General features: G+C 44.0%; 1 protein-coding gene across 4 annotated transcripts in view; it reads right to left on the reverse strand.

The window, feature by feature from the left end:
* Positions 1 to 20,026, reverse strand: part of DPP6 (dipeptidyl peptidase like 6) — a 562,250-nt gene that overhangs the window by 187,405 nt on the left and 354,819 nt on the right. For all 4 annotated transcript variants that reach the window (XM_063126315.1, XM_063126297.1, XM_063126324.1 and 1 more), the window contains exons 2-3: positions 12,525 to 12,639; positions 8,446 to 8,544 (exon numbers count right to left, since the gene is read on the reverse strand). In XM_063126315.1, the coding sequence (XP_062982385.1) occupies positions 8,446 to 8,544; positions 12,525 to 12,639 (214 nt within the window). The remainder of the gene's footprint in view (positions 1 to 8,445; positions 8,545 to 12,524; positions 12,640 to 20,026) is intronic.

Consider the following 20,026-nt stretch of genomic DNA (forward strand, 5'->3'; position numbering starts at 1 on the left):
TAAAGAAATGAAATGAAATAAAACCAATTGCCTCCCTGCAAACACAGCTTAAATCTAATAAAAGGTTTAACTTAACTAAAAGTGTACAGAGACTTTTAAATGCAATTTTGTTGAATTTAATAGTTAGAGATTGCCTTTTTAAGCAATAGCTAAATTTTGACTGTTACTTTTAACTGTAGATGTCTCTTAATCCCTTCATGATTTGTTTACAGGCCATATGTTACTGGTATATCATACTTTGGCCTGCACCTGTGTGCAGAGAGGTTTTTTGTATGTGTTCAGATGTCATTTTCCTCCAATTTGAAATTAATTCTGTTTGTTTAATTATTCTTCACATTTTTGATATTAAAATAAAACTTTATAGTACATTGTTATACAAGATAGCTTAATACTTAAAAAAAAATCCCACAAAAAAAAAGCTTTATGGACATAAACTCCCGAATCTGAATTACAGAAAAACTGTTGTTATTTGTGGAATCTCAATGTCAAGAGCTTCCCGATGAAGTATGTTTCCTGAGAATCGGTCAATGGATGACCAACTCATTTCCAAGTTTGAATTTAATATATATGGGCCTGTTCAGACAACATGCTAAGCCATGGTTAAGCCGCTAACCGTTTTGCAGCAAATGGTTAGTGAGCATGTATAAACTGTGGTTATGTAACCTCCATGTTTCAGAATGGTTCACATGGCACATTAAGTCATAGTTAACATGACATGCTAAGCCATAATGTTTAGCTCAAAATGCTTAACTATCATGGTTTATCATGTTGTCTGAACCGGGCATACAGGCAGTGGCTCCCTAGAGTGTCAGGCTGAGGTCTTTCCCATCACTGAGAACTTGACCCTTTTAAACTGGGGGTGCCAGGTATTGAACCTGGGACCTTTTGCATGCAAACCATGTGCTCTAAGTTATGGTTGGTCGCATCCCAGTTTTTGTTTCTTGACTAGAATAGGCTGAATCACGTTGTTGAGAAATAATGATTCATAGAGCAAGAGAGAGAGAAAGCACAATTGAGATTTCTGGTCCATTAAGCGCCATATTGATATGTCCAAGAGGCCCCAGAGTCTTCATCATACATTAAAAAGAGAGTTTTGAGTATATTACTGGCTGGAATGTTTGTTTAGACATAGGAGACCCAGATTAACATTTCGCTCATCCATCCTCTCACAGCTTAGTAGAGGGCTCCTGTGAATGGACAATCCCAAAGACCCCTGCAATTGGGCAGGAAAGCAGTCTTACAGTGCAATCTTATGCATGTTAGATAGAAAAAGTCCTACAACTCCCAGCATGCCCCAGTAGGACTTTTGTCTGTCCTAACATGCATAGCATTTTGCCCTTAGAAAGCAATTATAGGATCCCTCGACATCATCTGAGAGTCCATGGGATATTGGGGACAGAACTATGGGCCTCAAGGAGGGAATGTCCCACTTGGGAAAGCTGCCATCCTCCCAGCTGTCATGAAAAGCTCTGTAATGGGTCCCTCTCCCAGGGTCAGGGTCACAACCTCAAGGAGGGACCAAATGGACATTTGGGGTTGAAACTACAGGCAGAGAGGAGAGAAAACACGGATCTGCCAGATTCACAAGCCATTTAATAATAAATAAATAAAAATAATATATTTATTTCTCACCCACCTCTCCCTTTGTATCGAGGTGTGGAACAGCATTGGTACAACAATACAGTATAAATCTGATACATAAAATTAATTAAAAGAGCATATAAAACCAATACAACATCAAGATAACAATCAACACATCTTAAAAATTCTTGGTTTCACATTCATCTGGGTAGGCCTGCCGGAAAAGGCTAGTCTTTAAAGCTGTCTTAAATTCAGAGAGAGCGTTAAGCTGACAAATCTCCTCTGGCAGCCGCTCCACAGTCTGGGGGCAGCAGAAGAAAAGGTCCTCTGGGTAACAGTTGTCAGCCTAGTTTTGGCTGATTGAAGTAAGTTCTCCCCAGAGGACCTGAGTGTGCAGGGCGGATTGTATGGGAGAAGGCGATCCCACAGGTAACCAGGACCCAAACCATGTAGGGCTTTAAAGGTAATGAGACATATGTGGGTCTACACAGGCTCAGAGGCCAGTCTGGCAGAAACTGAAGAAAAGGAGGACCAAATGGCTAAAAAGCCTCTGCTGGTCCTGCTTCCCTGCATCAGATAGACAGAGGGCTCCATCTGTCGAGCATCAGTCAGGTAGGGTTGTACCCTTACTAAATAAAAAAGAGTTTATTTCTAGAGCATAACTAAACTACATTACTCTGCTTCATTTATTTAGTTCGTGCCTCTTCAGGAGAGGTTGTCAGTATGTAAGTGAGTCAGCCACTTCTGCAAGGCCACGTGACGTGGCCACCTTCATCTTCCTCTATTCCTTATATGGTTCCCCCCTCTGCCTTTTTTGTAAATGTTATTTTATTCATGTATGAATTTCCCCCTTCCTTTTTCCTTATTTGTGATTTTTTTTTTAGAAAAAGGCATTTAAAAACAACAAAACCCCCACCAAAACAGCTTGTAACACAAAAACATTTCATACAGTCAACAGCATAAGACAGACCCTGCTGTGCCAGTTTCATCTAAGACTTCTTGCCTCTGTAAACAAGAGTTTATGACAAGCACTTTAACGGCCTTGAGTATTTTTGACATACGAATGACTCTGTATAGAATGGGAATTTGGCATTGCCTTAACTCATGAACTAAGGGGCTGTTTCACTCTCACCTCCCAACCTAGGGAGGTACACTTGTCTCAGGACATATAGATCCTGGCCAGATCTACACCAAGCAGGATATAACACTTTAGCCGTTTCTACACCTGACTTTTCCCCCAGGATCATCCCTGTGCATGCAAATGACACACAGGGGATCCCAGGAGCAGGCAGGGACGATCCCTCCATTTTCCAGGGATAATCCTTAGGTGTAGAAAGGGCCTTTGAAAGTGGTTTGAAAACAGTATATGGAATGTGTCATGGTCCCCAGTTGTCAGTGCACCAATACCATTATAAAGCAGTAGTGAAGATCCTGCTCCCTTTTCAGTGCAAACCAGTCTCAACCATCTGTGGTTCCCAGGGACATGGTGGGATGCCCTCTGCAAAAGCCACAGGCAGATGTGAGTTTTTGCAGTGTACTTTCTGGACTGCAGCCTTCCCTTACTCAAGGATCTCATGTTTCTGAGCAAAGGGAGACCCAGGAAACGAATGAAAATCCCAAATACAATTGTTTTACTTCATGCATTAATATACATTTTTAATATGATCTATAGCACTGTTTCCTGCTAAATTAGGCTATTGTGTATCTCCCCCCTCCACCCCTGGAGAGAACTTGTGAGATGAATCCAAGAGTCTTAAGTATTGGAAAGAAGCTGAAGCCTGTTAGAGCCTGAACAGTGTGCCAGTTTATGTCAGGGCCTAGGAGACTGGCATGCCATATTGTATTCCTAATTCATCCTGCTGTCTTGTTGATGACCTTAAAGATTCACCACTCTGTTTTGTTGTTTACCCAGCTGTAAAATGAGTACAATAATAATATTTGCCTGCCCCACAGGGATGATGCAAGGACTAATTAAGGCTGCTGAATTGTTCTGATGACCTCTGACGAGAAGGGTGGCATTTCAATATTTTCCAGCAAGGCACCCATCCCTGCAATACAGGGCTCATAAATCGGGATGAATGCAGTGCTATCCCGTGGAGACGATCTGAGCTTTTACGCCCAAAGTAACTGAACTCAGAATTTGATGCGTCATAATATAAAGCAGCGCTGAAAGGGCAAGCCATTCAGTTCAGAAAGCCACTTGACATTTCCATAACGGCTTTCCCAGTGACAGGTCGCTATAGATCTTTTTCAATGCCTGATCAACCTTCGGTCTTTTCAACCTGAACCAAATCTCAGTCAATGAGATGCATTCTGTGAACCTCACTGGGCAGACGACGGCTTTATTCTTTTCAGAGGAACAGTAGAGAGAAACTACGTGTGGCATGGAGGTCTGGGTAACTTTCTGCTGCTGTTTCTTAATGAAAAGCCGTCACTTGGGGCTGCCATCAAGAGCAGAGAAAGGGTGGGAGGGAAGTGAGTGACTAGCCCTGCCGGCTATATTTCCCCTTCTAAATTGCCTTCCCCCCCCCCTCTGCATCTTCCCAATTCTATCCACCGCTGCTGTTTGGCTCAGATTTCCTACTTTACCAGTGAGCTGTCCAGTACTTCAGTGACCAAGGTGCTGAAGCTACAAAGGGAGCTGTCCAGCAACAGCACTGCGGAGAATAGACGTTGCATCAGAAACAGCAATAGGAGGCACCCTCTGATAGTGCCTTGATCCAGAACACACGTTGAATCTGGCTCAGAGTCCGAAGGCCTCATACCGATAGATGGGCACACTGCCTTTACTTCTGGGCTTCTGCTTTAATACCCAGATGCCTTGGTTCCTGGGGACTCAGGGGCAACCTTGAGGGGTCTGGTGCTGGGGCCATTTGCATCAAGTCCCCCAAGTGGGGCATCTTTCCAGATAGCATGCCTCGGGGGGGGGTGTTTACTAATTCCCCATTATTATGATTATTTATTGCATTTATATCCCGCCTTTTTTCCTCCATGGAACCCAAGGTGGCATACACGCCGGGACAGGTGCCCACACTGCCCGCGAGATGCTCCCGGGACCATGGGTAAAACTAAGTTTTCCCAGGGTTCCTTGATCCCTGGGGAAACCCATTCCCATTCCTTGATCCCTGGGGAAACCCATGCCCATCCCCACTGCCCCCAGGAGTCCCTGTGCATCATTTGGACACACAGGGACTCAGCCGTGAGCAGCCCAGACTATTGGGCTGGTGTAGAAACAGCCTAAGCCTTAGGAGAGGCATCGACCTTTTAGAATGGGAAAAAAACATGCAAATGCTGGGAAAACATCAAAGGATTCATAGGGCTCATCTACACCAAGCAGGATATTGCACTATGTAAGTGATATGAAAGTGGTATTTAAAAGGCAGGAGCCATGTGACTGCTTTATAGCAGTACTGTAGTGTGCTGACAACTGTTGGGTCTCATTGACACATACCATGTACAGCTTTCATACTACTATATCCTGCTTGGTGTGGCTCCTGCCTTTTATATACCGCTTTCATACCACTTTCATAGTGCAACATCCTGCTTGGTGTAGATGAGCCCATAGCTGGGGGAAAGAAGCTCCACCCCTAGGGATCTAGATTGGGACCCTCGGAAGGCTGGATTTGGCCAGGGGTTCTGCACCCTTGCCCTAAATATTCATTGCTACAGTTAGGTAACAAGTTCTGTACAGCTCACTCACTCCAGTACCTCCCTCCAAATGGCTGAATTGGATGCCTGAAAGACGCCTCCGAAGAAGATGAGTGGATGCAACAACAATGGTGACTCTCTGTTGAATTCCCCCCCCAGCCCCAGCCCCTTCTGTAATATTTAGCAGCCCGTCGTTTGTGGAGGCAGTGATCTCGTTGCGTGCCTCACCGCCTCTGCTCTTGGTTGCCTGCAATGTGGATATTCGCAATGTGATGGATGCCCTTTAGAAGACAAGAATGGCTAAATGTTACAGTGTGGGTGGGTGTGACTGTGGAGAATTTGCCGGGGGATGCTGTTTGCAACAGTATCCCCGTGGTGAGGGAAGCATCTGCTCGTGCTTCTCAACCTTCATTCTGAAGTTAGAAGAGGACAGCTGGTTAACTCTCCATTCGTTCGCCTCACCTTGAGATGTAACTACAGAATAGCTATTGAGCAACAGAGTACCCATGCATGAAGAAAGTGGATGCAGGTAAAATTGTTGTGTCTGCTTTCGAGATACTTGACAGCACAGACTTGCCCCTGCCCTGATCAGAGACTTTCCAAAAGACATGGGCTGAATTTGACATTCCTGCACCCTTCGTGGTAAGGTCATGTATCTTGTATTGGAGTTTCTGTTCCAGAGGATTTGTACAAAAGAGGTTTAGGGCACCATCTTATGCAATTTCAGACAAGAAAAAGTCTTACATCTCCCAAGGATGCTGGGAGTTGGAGGACTTTATTCTGTTTAAACATTCATAGGATTGTGTCCTTAGCTGGCAAAAGTAATGATTTCTGATAGAAAGCTGGGTTTCTTTTTATGTCCAATGGCTCCTTCCCATAGCACCATGGCAATGTTCTGCAGATGGTGTCCATGTGGGCAAAGACTATGAAATTGATATAGTTCTGGCAGATTTTAAGGCCCAAAGTTTTGGGTTTCTTTACAGAGCAACAGTTCTGCAAGGTTCTTTCACACTGCAATGTTTAAATGTCACCTAAATCTAAGGGGAGATTTGTCTGTTTATCTAGCTCTCTTTCTGTTCGTCCATCTGTCTTAAATTCCAAAAACTGCATATTTATGTGGTGGATTGCAGTGTAGAAAGTTTGAGAAACCCAGTTGCATCAGTAGCTCCCATGGCTGTAAGTTCCGTGTGCCTTAATTTCGCTACGATTTTAAGAATTTCATAGATCAAGCTCAGGTGTTAAGAAAACACAAAAGCAAGTAGAGTTTCCTTGTCTCTTAGCAATGCTTCACCTCATGCCCCGAAATAATAGTGTTTGGGGAACAAGAGAATGCATTTTGGAAAGAAAGAAAAAATTGAAAGTGACAAAAAGAAGATTTAGCTAGATATTGCTCTAATCATCCCCCTGCTTTGCCTGTGCACTGTCTTTTGAGTAACCAGTTTCCTCCTCACCCAGTACCCATAGTTCACCCTATTATAATCATACCGCAATTACATGAGTCTTGTACATAATTACATAAAAAGTATTGTATGGCAGAGTCCTGAATCTAGATGGAGTCAGGTTTGGATGTTGGAACCCGGGTTCTAACTCTCACTCAACTATGGCCACAGCTAGACCTAAAGTTTATCCTGGGATCATCCAGGGTTCGCCCCTGCCTGAGCACTGGATCCCCTGTGTCACCTAGATGAAGAGGTTTGACCCCTGGACGATCCAGGGATATACCTTAGGTCTAGCTATGGCCTATGAATCTCAATAATTGACCTTGGGCAAATCACTGTCTCTCACCTGAAGGTCCTCTTGGATGGTGTGTGTGAATGCATCACATTTCTGTACATCACCCTTCTGGCAGGGAGTTCAGGTTGGTATACATGGTTCCTTCTCCCCCCCCCCCCCGCCCCACCATTTTGTCCTCATAACAAGCCTGTGACATAGGCTGAGCAAAAGAAGAGCAGCTGGCTTAAAGACAGCCAGTGGAGTAGACAGGAATGGACTAAGGCAGAATTCCCCAACCTTGTTAGACTTCTGGGCATGTTTGGAAATTAAGAAACTGCTGTGGGCACCACCACAAAATGGCTGTGAGCAGTCACATATTCGCTGCTGTGGAGGTCTGGCTAGTCAAAAGTGAGTTATGAGGTAGGAACAGGGAGAGAAATAATGAGTCTAGAAGCTGGGAGGGAGGAGGAACATAAGAACATAAGAGGTCCCATGCTGGATCAGACCAAGGGTCCATCTAGTCCAGCACTCTGTCACACAGTGGCCAACCAGCCGTTGGCCAGGGATGAACAGCAGGATGTGGTGCAACATTACCCTCCCATCCATGTTCCCCAGCAACTGGTGCACACAGGCTTACTGCCTCGAATGCTGGAGAGAGCACACAACCATCAGGGTTACTAGCCTTCTCCTCCAGGAATTTATCCAACCCCCTTTTGAAGCCATCCAAATTGGTGGCCATCACTACGTCTTGTGGTAGTGAGTTCCATAATTTAATTATGTGCTGTGTGAAGAAGTCCTTCCTTTTATTTGTCCTGGATCTCCCACCACTCAGCTTCATAGGATAACCCCGGGTTCTAATATTTTGAGAGAGGGAGAAAAACGTCTCCCTGACCACATTCTCTATACCATGCATTATTTTGTACACCTCTATCATGTCTCCCTTTCACTTCCTTTTTTCCAAGCTAAACAATCCCAGTTCATGTAACCTTCCCTCGTAGGGGAGATGCTCCAGCCCTTTAATCATTTTAGTTGCCCTTTTCTGCACTTTTTCCATAAACAGAAAGGCAAAATGGTAGAGGGCAGAGAAAGAGCAACATAAGGGCTGGTGGGAGGGGGTGGGGAGGAAGAAAGAGCAAGATAAAGTGGCGGAGGAAGAAACAGTGAGTCTAGAGGCTGGGAGGGAGGAGGAAACAGCAAGGCAAAGGGGTAGAGGGGAGACAAAAAAGAGCCAGGCTAAAGGCTAGAAAGGGAGAGAAAGAAGACTACTCTAACATTTCCCAAAGTTCTTATTTAATTGAATTCTTTTTGAAGGGAGCAGGTAGTGAAGAGCTTTGTGGGCCCTGCTGGAGGTCCCCACGGCACCGCTGGGAATCCGCTGGGCTAGAGGAAGCCTTACTTGGTTGTAAAAACAAAATGGAAATACACAGGGAGCAGGGAGCACTCGTAATAGAAACGGCGCAAGTGGCCATGGAAGTTATTTTCTTACGTAATTGCAAGACTCACCACTTATCCATTTAGCCTCCGGGTCATGAATTTTGAAATCTTCGCTGAACAAATCTTCCACCTTAATCTTCTTCTTTTGAGACTGGCTATTATCTTCGACTGTAAAACATTCAGAAGGGGGAAAAATACCCATTATTGCTAATTTGCAATTTATCTGTCCATTCAGAAAATCAGACCAGTTATCACTTCTCATTTTGTACCGACCGGCATTTGAGAAGTGCGGTGGATTTCTTTACCAGACTAAAGGGCGGCTCTACTGCCTTTGATATGCCACTTTAGGCCTTTCTCTCTCTCTCTCTCTCTTTTAGGCCACCAAAATGGAGAAGAAACCAAACTGGGAGAAACCAGAACTAGATTTGGTGGTGAAAAGAGCATGAACTCAGCACTAGTTTTAAAAATCAATTTCTGGGCTGAATTCATGCTCAGAGGCACCCTGATTCTAAGCGTTATGTCCCCTCGAAACCACCAGCCAATATTTTGTACTTGGACCTCAGGATTCAAGTAAAAACAAACACAAAGTGCACCCTGCAAGCACCATTGGGCCACTTTTAAATTAAACTCTGATCTGGTGACTTTTAGGTATGCCTAGAGGCCACAATTTACAAATGGAAGTTTAAACTGCACGTTGAAGAGGCACCCGTTCAATTCAAATGGCAGCCACATAGGCGATGGCACTTATGAATTGGGACACGCTGAATCATAAATATTTATAATTAGTTTCATTATGAAGAAATGCCTGGTCTATGTCCTTCAAGGAGCTCAGGTTTTATTCCATAATTCAGAACTATTACACATCCCCTCCCACAGGCACATATTTTCTGATTAAAATGTATTAGCTGCAGGAATGGCAATTATTGTTTTTATGGGGACACCATTGCAACTATATATATTTCACACTCTTGTTTTTGCTTTGAGTCCACGCTAGTTCTTTCTTGAAACAAAAATTGCACAATCTGTGAATTCTAACGAAGGATAGGTCGGGGGAAGTGGTGTTGGGGGATCAATTAACGCTTTGATCGTCAAGCCCTGATTACGTGCCCAGAATTCTCAAGATGACAGAGAAATTTTCATAGCAAGATGGGCCGGGGTAGGACGGCACAGTTGACACTCATTGATTTCCCTGAGGTTTGGTTGCCTCTAGTCTACAGCCGCTTATGGTCTCCCTCCTGTGGTTGCGACATATTTTTTAGGCCAAAGGCCAAAGATTTCACTGCTGACCTTAAATCAAAGGGGTTTCAAACATTGTCCCCCTACCCCAAGAGTAGCAGTGTTCAGGTCAATGTAAGCAGGTCAGAACAGAAACCAGGGCATAACAGAGTATACGGAAGGACAGGGTTCGCTAATCTCGATCAGTAACAAGTGTCCCAGGATAGAAGAATGCAGCAAACCTGGGAGCTTTACTATGGGTAGTGGCATGGGTTTTCTAGCATCCTTAATCATTATCAGGGCTGGTATCAAGGGTAGGCATACTTGGGCACCTGTCGAGAGCCCATGTCCCAGGAGGGCCCCACTGACAAGAGTCCCCTCTTCACTGCTGCAACCTGATTGTTCACCTGCCTCTCACTCTGGTCCAGGCAATGCTAGTGGTGAGAAGGAGGAGCAAGGGATGCCACAGCCTACTTGCTCATTGGCTCTCTTGCCTGCCAAGCAAGCAAGTCGGAGCAATGAGGAGAAAGAGGAGGAGCATGAGCAGCTGGTGACAAGGGCACTAAGGGAGGATGTCCATTGAGGGTGTCTTGCCCAAGGGCCCTCAAAAAGAGCTGGAGCCAACACTGACTTTTTAACTACTACCCTAATTACACAACCACCATTTTTCATGAGCAGCTTCCCTGTGGCTAGGATAATACTTAAACAATACAACCAAGTGGGTGGGTGAGGCCTGATCAAGTGGGTCTTCCCCACAGAATGAGTATCTCTTCCTGACAGGGTACCTGTTCTGTGGACAAGAGCTTCTCAATTGCCCCCACCCCACCCGCTGTACTGTTGTAGTGGGATCATTTAAATCTTACCCCAGCTAGATGGGGGCCTCTTGTGGAAGAAGCAGTTTCCACACGTATCGGGTAACATTTCAAGGACTCGCTTGCTTCTCGTCTCATTCCCAGTCCAGAAAGACCCTGATCTTTGGCCCTTATCTGCAAAGTGAGACCCTATTTTCATGTTTATTATGTATTTCTTTTCTCCCCCCCCTTCTTCCTTCCCATCTCTCTACCCCACCCCACCTAATTTCATTCTATTTCTGTTTATCTTGTCTTGTCTGGATTACTGCAATGTGTTATATGTGGGGCTGCCTTCAAAAATGGTCCAGAAACTTTAACTGGTCCAAAATAGGGCAGCGAGACTAGTAATAGGGACTGGCCAATGTGATCATATTATGCCAATTTGCATTGGCTGCCAGTCCATGCCTGGACCAATTCAAAGTGCTGAGAGTAACATTCAAAATCCTAAATGGCTTGGGGCCAGGTTATCTGAAGGATCATCTCCTCCCATAGGTACCTGCCCAGACCCTAAGACCATCTTCAGAAGTCCTTCTCCAGGAGCCCCTGCCAAAGAAAGTGAGGGCCAAGAAGAGGGCCTTTTCTGCTGTGGCACCCAAGGTGTGGAACAAGCTTCCATGCCACCTATGTTATGCTCTTTCTGGCGCCAGGTGAAGACTTCCTTATTTTCCTGGGCATTTTAGTCTTTTAGCTAAAAAAAATTAGCTAAAAAAATTAAAATTTTAGCTAAAGTTTTAAAAGTTTTAAATCTTTATATTGTATTGCTGCTAGGTTTTATTTGGTTTGTCCTTTTATACTGTAGTTTTAAACTTTTCCATTTTATATTCTATTTTATGATGTGTTTTGTGGTTTAAATTGTTGTGAACCACCCAAAGAGCTTCAGCTACTGGGCAGTATAGAAATGAAAGAAAGAAAGATGGTAATAGTACTTTAGGTCTGGACATTATCCTAGTCCAGGTCTCAGTCCACTATCTGAAGACCAGTGAATATATGCAAACTGCATTTTCTTAAAACTGAGCTTCACTGAAACCAGTCGGGCAACTTCCAAGACAATACGTTTAGTTTATTTCTCTCTAAGCATCAGAGACGCCTTTCAGCACTAAGCGTTTTTCCCATTGTTTAGTTGTTAAGCAGGCCAAACACATCACTGTTTAGAGATGCCGTAAACAGCCTCCATTGAGCCAATTAATGGAGGAGAAAATGGCTTTTTACTTCACTGGTCCCAAGGTACTTCAGCCACTTAAGAATCAACCATGAAGTGTGCTTTATTTCATTAATAGGCACACAAACTTCCACTTGCGCTCCATTCGAATAGCTTAGTCCTAAGACTTACTGTGCCAGAGCACAGGCGCTTAAAAGGGAATAATGTACAAGAGGGCCATGCCGATGAAAGCATGGTGGCAACACATCTAGACGTTGGTGGCATCCAAACTCTCCCATCCCACCCATGTCAACATCTTGCAATCAGTGCTGCAGCTAGGTTATTTCCAGGGGTGAGAAATGTGGGGCCCTCCAAATGTTTTGGCTTTCCAGCATGGCCAATGGTGAGAAATCATGCAAGTTGTAGCCCAAAACATCTGGAGGGCTCCGAGTAGCCGACGCCTGACACATGGCGGATGTGGAGGATCACATATTTGGTTACAAGTGACCCCAGTGGTTAAGCATTTTGAGCTAAACATTATGACTTAGCGTGGCGTGTGAACCCTGACTTTTGCATGACGTGTGAACCATTCCTAACCATGGTGGCTACATAACCACGGTTTAAACACGCTCAACTAACCATTTGCTGCAAAAGCCCTCACCATGGCTTAGTGTGTTGTCTGAACAGGCCCAGCGGCTTTAAAAAGCAAACAAACTTTGTGCATGCCTGTGTGTGTGTTCCGTATCATTTTACAAACAAAAGAAAGCAATGCCCCTGCCTTCCAGATTAGGGGAGTTTGAAAGCATAGGAGAGAGATTTTCTCCATCTGATTGATCTATCAGTCGTGCTCAGTTTAATCAGGCCTCTGCCTTTTTAAAATGCATTTCCAAAGACACTGAAATTACGGCAACAGCAGCAACTGAAGCTAAAGGTTATATAAATACCTGGTGTCAGCAAGATAACTGAAGTGACAATCAAGGAGCAGATAACCAGAATAACAAGTAACGCAATAGCAATTCCTTTCCAGTTCCTTTGTGGAGGGTTGCTCCCCACCAGCTCCTAGAAACAGCAAAAGGAAAAGGAACATTAAGCGGAGGAGAGGAGCAACAGCCACATCCAAATGGCAATTAACATGAGTCTAGTTAATTAGCTGTAGTTTCAACAGCCACAGCTCTGCAGGCTGGCACGTTGCAGATATGTCTTGACTTAACAGGGTAGGTTTGCCTAAGTCAAGGGTGAGCTGAAGGGAGATGGGTTTTTACCGGTACATCTCTGGGTAGATGAGCAAGGATATTTGACTCACAACTGTTAAAACAATAGAAACAACAACATATATGTTCTCGCCTAAATTAGACCGCTGGAATGAAGAAAGCTTATGGTAATCAAGAGGCAGGCTCAGCCCAAGATATTTTGGTGCTTGAGGAGAAAACAAAATGGCATCTCTTCCCATTCCAAGTACAAAAGCTGATTAGACTGGGCTTTCTTAGTGGTGGCCCCCTGACTGTGGCTCCCCACTGAGACCTGCCTGGTGTCAACACTGTCATCTTTTCAGCGCCAGGTAAAGACCACCCTCTACTCCCAGACATTTAACCATACATGATGAGGCATCTATGCCTGCTGTTTTAGAACAGGTTTATTGGGGGGGGGGGACACATTGTAGATTTAAATTGTTTTTAGCTGTTTACATTTTTAAAAAAATTCTATGTTATTATTTTTTTTTAGCCTATATTGTTTTATGTTGCATTTTGTATTTTTAGGAATTGTTATAAACTGCCCAGAGAGCTTTGGCTGTGGGGTGGTATGGAAAGGAAAATCATCATCATCGTCATCATCATCATCATCAACAACATCTGTCCTCAACACTGATAATGGGACAGCATCCTTCTCTGCACCTGAAGGCATCAAGATAACCTAGGAGGTGCTTAGCAGCCTGCATGGCACACAGGTCTGTCCTCCAACGTCTTTATGCCGCCGCCCCAGCATCTGACACCCAAGGAGACTCCTTTACTCTGGCCATAGCTAGACCTAAGGTCTATCCCTGGTTTGTCCAGGGGGTCTGATGGCAGTGCTGCCCTGCCAAGCCTGGACTTTTGTCAAAGCCAAGCTCAGCTCTAGAACTGAAAACAAATTCCTCCATCCAGAAGGTGCTCAGAACATGTGTCCTTTAATTCTAAATGTATGTCTTTTGCACCTGGCTCTGGTTGGTGGATCTTGGACTTCTATTAAAAGGTAAACAAAGTAGATCCAACAAGCTTGAAGCCTGCTCGCCCCTAGCCTAGCAAGATAGCATGGATAAAATGGTGTTGTGATTGTAAGGGATTTGGCGATAGTGGAAACATTGGGAATTGAAGGCCAGAATGGAAGCGCTGGGCTTTAAGTGTCCCTGCCTGCTGCCATTGACACCTCTGATGTCACAGAGAGGCTGAGCAAGCAGAGGGCCTAAGGGAGTAGGTGAAGAGTAAGCAGAGAAGCTACAGAGGAAGGTCCATAGAAATGAAAGGAAGAAAAGAAGCCCCGAAGGAGGAGGAATGTGGGAGAAAGAAAGGGCAGGGGAAAGGGACGTTCCCTGGAAAGGAGAGGAGGAATGAAGCTCGTGTTGATTCAAAATCATCAGCCATGCAGACAGTTCCAGGAATTGCTCGCCGTGCATCATCCCCTTGCAGATAAAGGCCAGATCTATGCCAAGCAGGATATTGCACTATGAAAGCAGCATTTAAAAGGCAGGAGCCGCACCAAGCAGGATATGGTGGCATGAGAGCGGTATGTAGTCTGTGTCAATGGGTCCCAACAGTTGTCAGTGCACTTCAACACCACTATAAAGCAGTCGTGTGGCTCCTGCCTTTTATATGCCCCTTTCATAACGCTTTCATACTGCAATGTCCCGCTTGGTGTAGATGAGGCCAAAGTTTAGCATAGGGAATGTTTCCCTACAGCTCGACTCTCCTTGAAACACAGGTACTTGTAGGAAATGGGTAGAATATGCCCATGTTTCCAGTTCCTTGCTATAGTGATTTACAAGCCTTATGGGATTCTCCCTCATGCCAGGAACTCACCAGCAGAGCGGTCCCCAGGCATTTTGTTCCCCAAGGTGAAGGACAAGAGGGCACCTTCCACCCTTCCAAGTACAAAATTCGACCAGCTGAATCTTACCTCAACCAGTGTCAGCTTGTGGCTCCAATGTCATTGGGATGGTGACTCTGCTCTGGGTTTCAGTCAGAACTCTGAAGGAGCCATCCCAGGTGCTTCCAGACCTTGGATAGCTCCTTTAGCATTTCTGATTGAAACCCAGAGTAGATTCACTGCCCCACTGACATTGGAACCACCAGCCTCTGTTGTCTTCAACGGTGGTGACAGGTCACCTGAGGGAAGCAGGCAAGTTTACCAATGCATCTGCTGCCCAAGGTGGCTGCCTCATTCTGCCTAATGGTAGGACCAACTGCTCACCAGACAGCTGAAAGGTTACGGATGGGGGGGTGGAAAGAGGACAGAGGTAGTGAATGGAAATAAAATCATATCTAGGGAGGCTAAAGTGCTCCAGAATTTCACATGCACAAGAACAACAGAGATGTAGTGATGGCCACCAATATGGATGGCTTTAAAAAGGGGTTGGATAAATTCCTGGAGGCGAAGGCTATCAATGGCTACTAGCCCTGAAGGTTGTGTGCTATCTCCAGTATTTGAGGCAGTAAGCCTGTGTGCACCAGTTGCTGGGGAACACGGGTGGGAGGGTGCTATTGCACCATGTCCTGCTTTGTTGGTCCCTGGTCGACAGCTGGTTGGCCACTGCGTGAACAGCGTGCTGGGCTAGATGGACCCTTGATCTGATCCAGCAGGGCTCTTCTTATGTTTCTATGGGCCAGAGGAAGGTCCATTGCTAAAGGAGAAATGCTACTCTCCTGAAGCTCAGTCGCCATGTCAGGCAGTACTCCCTCACTCACTGGAGAGGGATGGAGCTAAAGGAAGCCAAGGAACCCCACAGACTTCTTTGCCGTTTAGACCCTTCGCAGATATATCCTAAGTTTGGGGAAATCTGAATTTTACATTCTGACGTATAAATTACATGCATATAGACAAATGCTGATTACACTTTTTCTTTTTTAGCATTTGCCACTAAATGTCCTTCTGTACTGAACAGTAAACCAGATTAATTGCAAGCAGTGCGACAAAGCATTCAGAACAGGAATAGATACCCAGGCACCACACCCTTCGGGAAATGTGAACTAGGCAACACAGCTCTCCTTGCGGCTCTCTCACACAGGAACAGACATGCTCAACCAAACAGGCTGTTCTTTGGAAGCTTTGTCCAGTGAGAACGCGCGAAAGGATTGGTAGGAAAGGGATAATTTTTCAGGAAGTCCAAAAATCTGATTGTTCAGCCTCAAAACCTAGGTCAGACTTTCCCAACTTGGCATCCTCCCAATGTGTTGGACTACAACTCCCAGAATCCCCCAGCCAGCATAGCTGGCTGCAGTTGTAGTCCAAAACATCAGGAAGATATCAAGTTGGGGAACAGCACCATGGGTGGCATAGGTAGTAAGAGTAGATTATATTTGGGGATGCCTGGTATTGGAACACGTGATTTTGCACATGCAAAGTATCCAAAACTCTGTACGTCATTCGAGATGCCAATTCTATTGATCATCCAAAAGCCATGTCTTTATGTTTCTGACGGTTTTTAAATTTTGTATACTTTTTAATGCTTACTGCTTTTAACTTTTGTAAACCACCCAGAGAGCTTCGGCTACGGGGCAGTATATAAATGTAATAAATAAATAAATAAATAAATAAATAAATAAATAAATAAATAGATGGCACAATCTTGGACCAGGGCATAGAGCACTGCTGTGGCTTTGGTGCAATCAGGTGTACCCTCTGAGCTTCTTCTCCCACAATGTGCAGTGACTGCAACCCAGGTGAGCAAATCCATACTAGGGCACTGGAGTGGTAGCGGGGTACATATATACCAAAATGTACACTAGAGCAACATTATGGTATACTTTGCATTTGATAGGTGGGCCACATACCAAAACAATTGGCCATCCCTGACTTATACCACCCTCCTTGATACCTCTTCAATTTTAATGATAGCAGCTTTGGCCCCTTCTGCAAAACATTTTGTGCTTCTGCTACCTGGGGAACCCCATTGCGTCTTGGTTCCATTCGAGCATATTTATACTATTCAGCCACACTTGCGTTTCCGATATCTCTCCTGTTTCATAGCTTAGGGTGAGGCAGGAGAGAGATTTAGAAAAAGCAAATAATTTTTCTGTTACGTGAAGAATAATAGGAAGAAGGAGGCAGAAAACTGGAGAAAGTTACTTCAAAAACCAAAACCTAAAAGCAACAAAATTAAGAACGAAATAGTCAACAACGCACATTTATATAAGCCTTTTTAAAATAAAGGTCAACACATTTTTGTGAACTGTAACAGATTCGCCCTTCCCCTACCCTTGTGAGGCACAGAACAATTGCTATCTCCATCTTTCAGCAAAGGGCATGGAGATTTAGTGATTTCCCCAATGTCACATCAATGTTAGCAGAAGAGCCAGCGAAACAATCCAGATCGTGTTATCTAAGTTCACAGCCAACCCTTCCTTCCACATCAAAAAACCCAGTAGGATGGGGGGGGGGAGGAGGAGGGGGGTGTTGGAAAGCAACGGTGTGCCAGCCCTGCCAGGCTGCCAAAGCCTAAGAGAACTGTACAAATAATAAAATAAAATAAAATCACTGTCTGCTCCTGTTTTTCCTTTAAAACCATCAAAAGAGCTAAAAGGAGAGAATGACAGAAACCATTAGGTGCAGCAACTTCCACAAGCCAGGGACAAAAGCAACGTCTAATAACAGTCCTTGTGTTATTTTGCCTTCTATTGTTGTCCCATCAGACCTGCCCTCCTCGGTGTTGCTGTCCTTTTGATTAAGGGAGGGCCGGCTTAATCAGCCATGATTTGGCTCAGCTACCTTGATGGTTGTCGATTACTGAGATGTCAAGGAAAGGGTGACTTTCAGAACAAACTGAAGAAAAATATGCAATCCAAGTGTGATCTGGACAAAGTTGGCTTTTTAACAGCTCCTAGAGCAGGCTTCTCCAACTTGGTCTCTTCTAAATGTGTTGGACTACAACTCCTGGAATGATGGGAATTGTAGTCCAACACATCTGGAGGGCATTAGGTTGGGGAAGACTGTGCTACACAATAAGTCGGCAGTAGCGTCTCAAACACATTTCTTTTTAGTAATGTATACATATTTGCTTTTTCTAGGATCAGAAGCAACCCAAGGCATTTTTATCCCTAAAGCAGAAAAAAAATCCACATGGCTGCAGTGCCATCTGCTTCCCCAGTGGTGATAAAAAATATAATGATAATCGAAATTATTATTATAATTATTTATTTATATAGCAACTTGCCACACTTCAGTGGTATCCGAAAATTAGTAACCTGAGCAATCCACGTCACCCTGCCCAATGGTAGAGCCAGTCTTGCGTTGGGTTATTGACATTGATGAGAATAAGATCCAGGCGGATATGTGTGTACATGTAAACCATCCAGTGCACATTATTACAAGATCATGGAGTAAAGACAAAATGTTCTGGTCTCACAAATTTTCATTTTAGCCAGTCAGAGAAACAAACTCATCTGAGAAGACAACACCATTTGAGACCTAATCTCTATTTTCCGTGACCATGCTCCTTCTGAGGTGCAAAATACCCATGCATACCCATACAGGTAAACGCATTACCTGTAGCTGCATTTAAAAATGGTGAGTATCAAGTTGAGAGGCCCTTAATCATATTCACAAATCACCCCCTGAACCTGCTATTCACCTCATGAGGAAAACTCTCATTGGCATAGAACGAGAGCATTTTTCTCAAGATTAATAGCAGCTGGGAAGGGATCTTCATCAATATCACAGGGAGGGAAGATTTAAAATCCCCTACCAGAATGCTGTGTCCCCCATCTGTTATTTACATTTTAAAAACATAAACCCACAACAAGAAATGGCAGCAAAGTTCACTTTGGTGTGAACTCTCGCTTGAGAAAAAGATTTCAATGTTTACCATTTTTACTTGTTGTAAACTGCCCAGAGAGCTTAGGCTGTGGGGCGGTATATAAATGTAATAAAATAAATAAATAAATAAATAAATATTTTTTTCTGGATCTTTCACAGTGGCCTAGACTACAATAGTAGTAGCAGCAGTACACATAGGAATAGTTGTTGCTGAAGTAATAACACGTTGAGTATCTAACTCTAGAATGCCGTGATTAAAAACAGACAGCCTTGACAGATGTTCAAGACTTTTTTAAAAAGGGAAAACCCGCAGTGTAAATGAAATAATCTTATTAAAAATCTACATTTGCATATAAATCCAGCAAGCCATGCTGTTATTCATAAGAAAGCTTTGCAAAATCCAGATCTATGCTCAGTGACAAATTTGTTAAACAAAGTCTTGGGGGGAAGATTATAATCAAGCTCTGCTAAGAAATATTTGGTCAAGCTGCTTTAAACTGCAGAGTTCAAATTATTTTCCAATCTACCCTTTGTGAATGCTGAAAAGATATACAATAAATTCTCTTTTTATGTTCCACGGACCATTTGCAATGGCTAGAGAGGGTAACAACAAATTATAAAACTAACAGTGCATATATTTGGGGCACAAGGAGCCAGTGCGTACTCATTTCTGTTTCCTGTAGGAGGAAACTAAAAGGCCAGGAAAAGGCACTTAAAATAATTCCGAAGACTCAAGAATCCTTTACAAGAGTTATGCCTTCCATCTCAATTTCATGATTACCACTGATTAATTCATTAAATCGTGCCCTCGTCCTCTCTCCATCTTCTTCTGAACTGTGGTGCTCCTCCTGCAATAGGACTCCTTGCTCTTGGTTAAACAAGCTCAGTCGTAATTTAATTCTGGTTTTCCGTTAAAAACATTCAGGGCGGCAATGCGGTACACTGACGGAACTGCCAGAGAACCATCAAGGGAGCATTGCTACTTTGAAAGTGCCCCATGTAAAAACTTCCCTCCATTTCTAGCATTACTTTTGCTCCAACTAGGAGGTTTCTTGTGTTCAAGGCCCTACATGGTTTGGGTGCCGGTTACCTGCGGGATCGCCTTCTCCCATACAATCCGCCCTGCACACTCAGGTCCTCTGGGGAGAACTTACTTCGGTCAGCCAAAACTAGGCTGACAACTGTTACCCAGAGGACCTTTTCTATTGCCGCCCCCAGACTGTGGAATGGTCTACCAGAAGAGATTCGTCGGCTTAATACTCTCTCTGAGGCCTACCCAGATGAATTTTAAACTTTTAAAGTTTAATTTTAATTTTTTTAAAAAAAATTAAGATGTTGCGATTGTTATTTTAATATTGTCTTGGTTTTATATGCTCTTTTAACCAGTTTTACGTATTATATGTTTCTTCCTGCCTCGATCCAGAGGGAGAGGCAGGTAAGA

Source organism: Elgaria multicarinata, chromosome 1, assembly GCF_023053635.1.
Source record: "Elgaria multicarinata webbii isolate HBS135686 ecotype San Diego chromosome 1, rElgMul1.1.pri, whole genome shotgun sequence".
Lineage (NCBI taxonomy): Eukaryota > Metazoa > Chordata > Lepidosauria > Squamata > Anguidae > Elgaria > Elgaria multicarinata.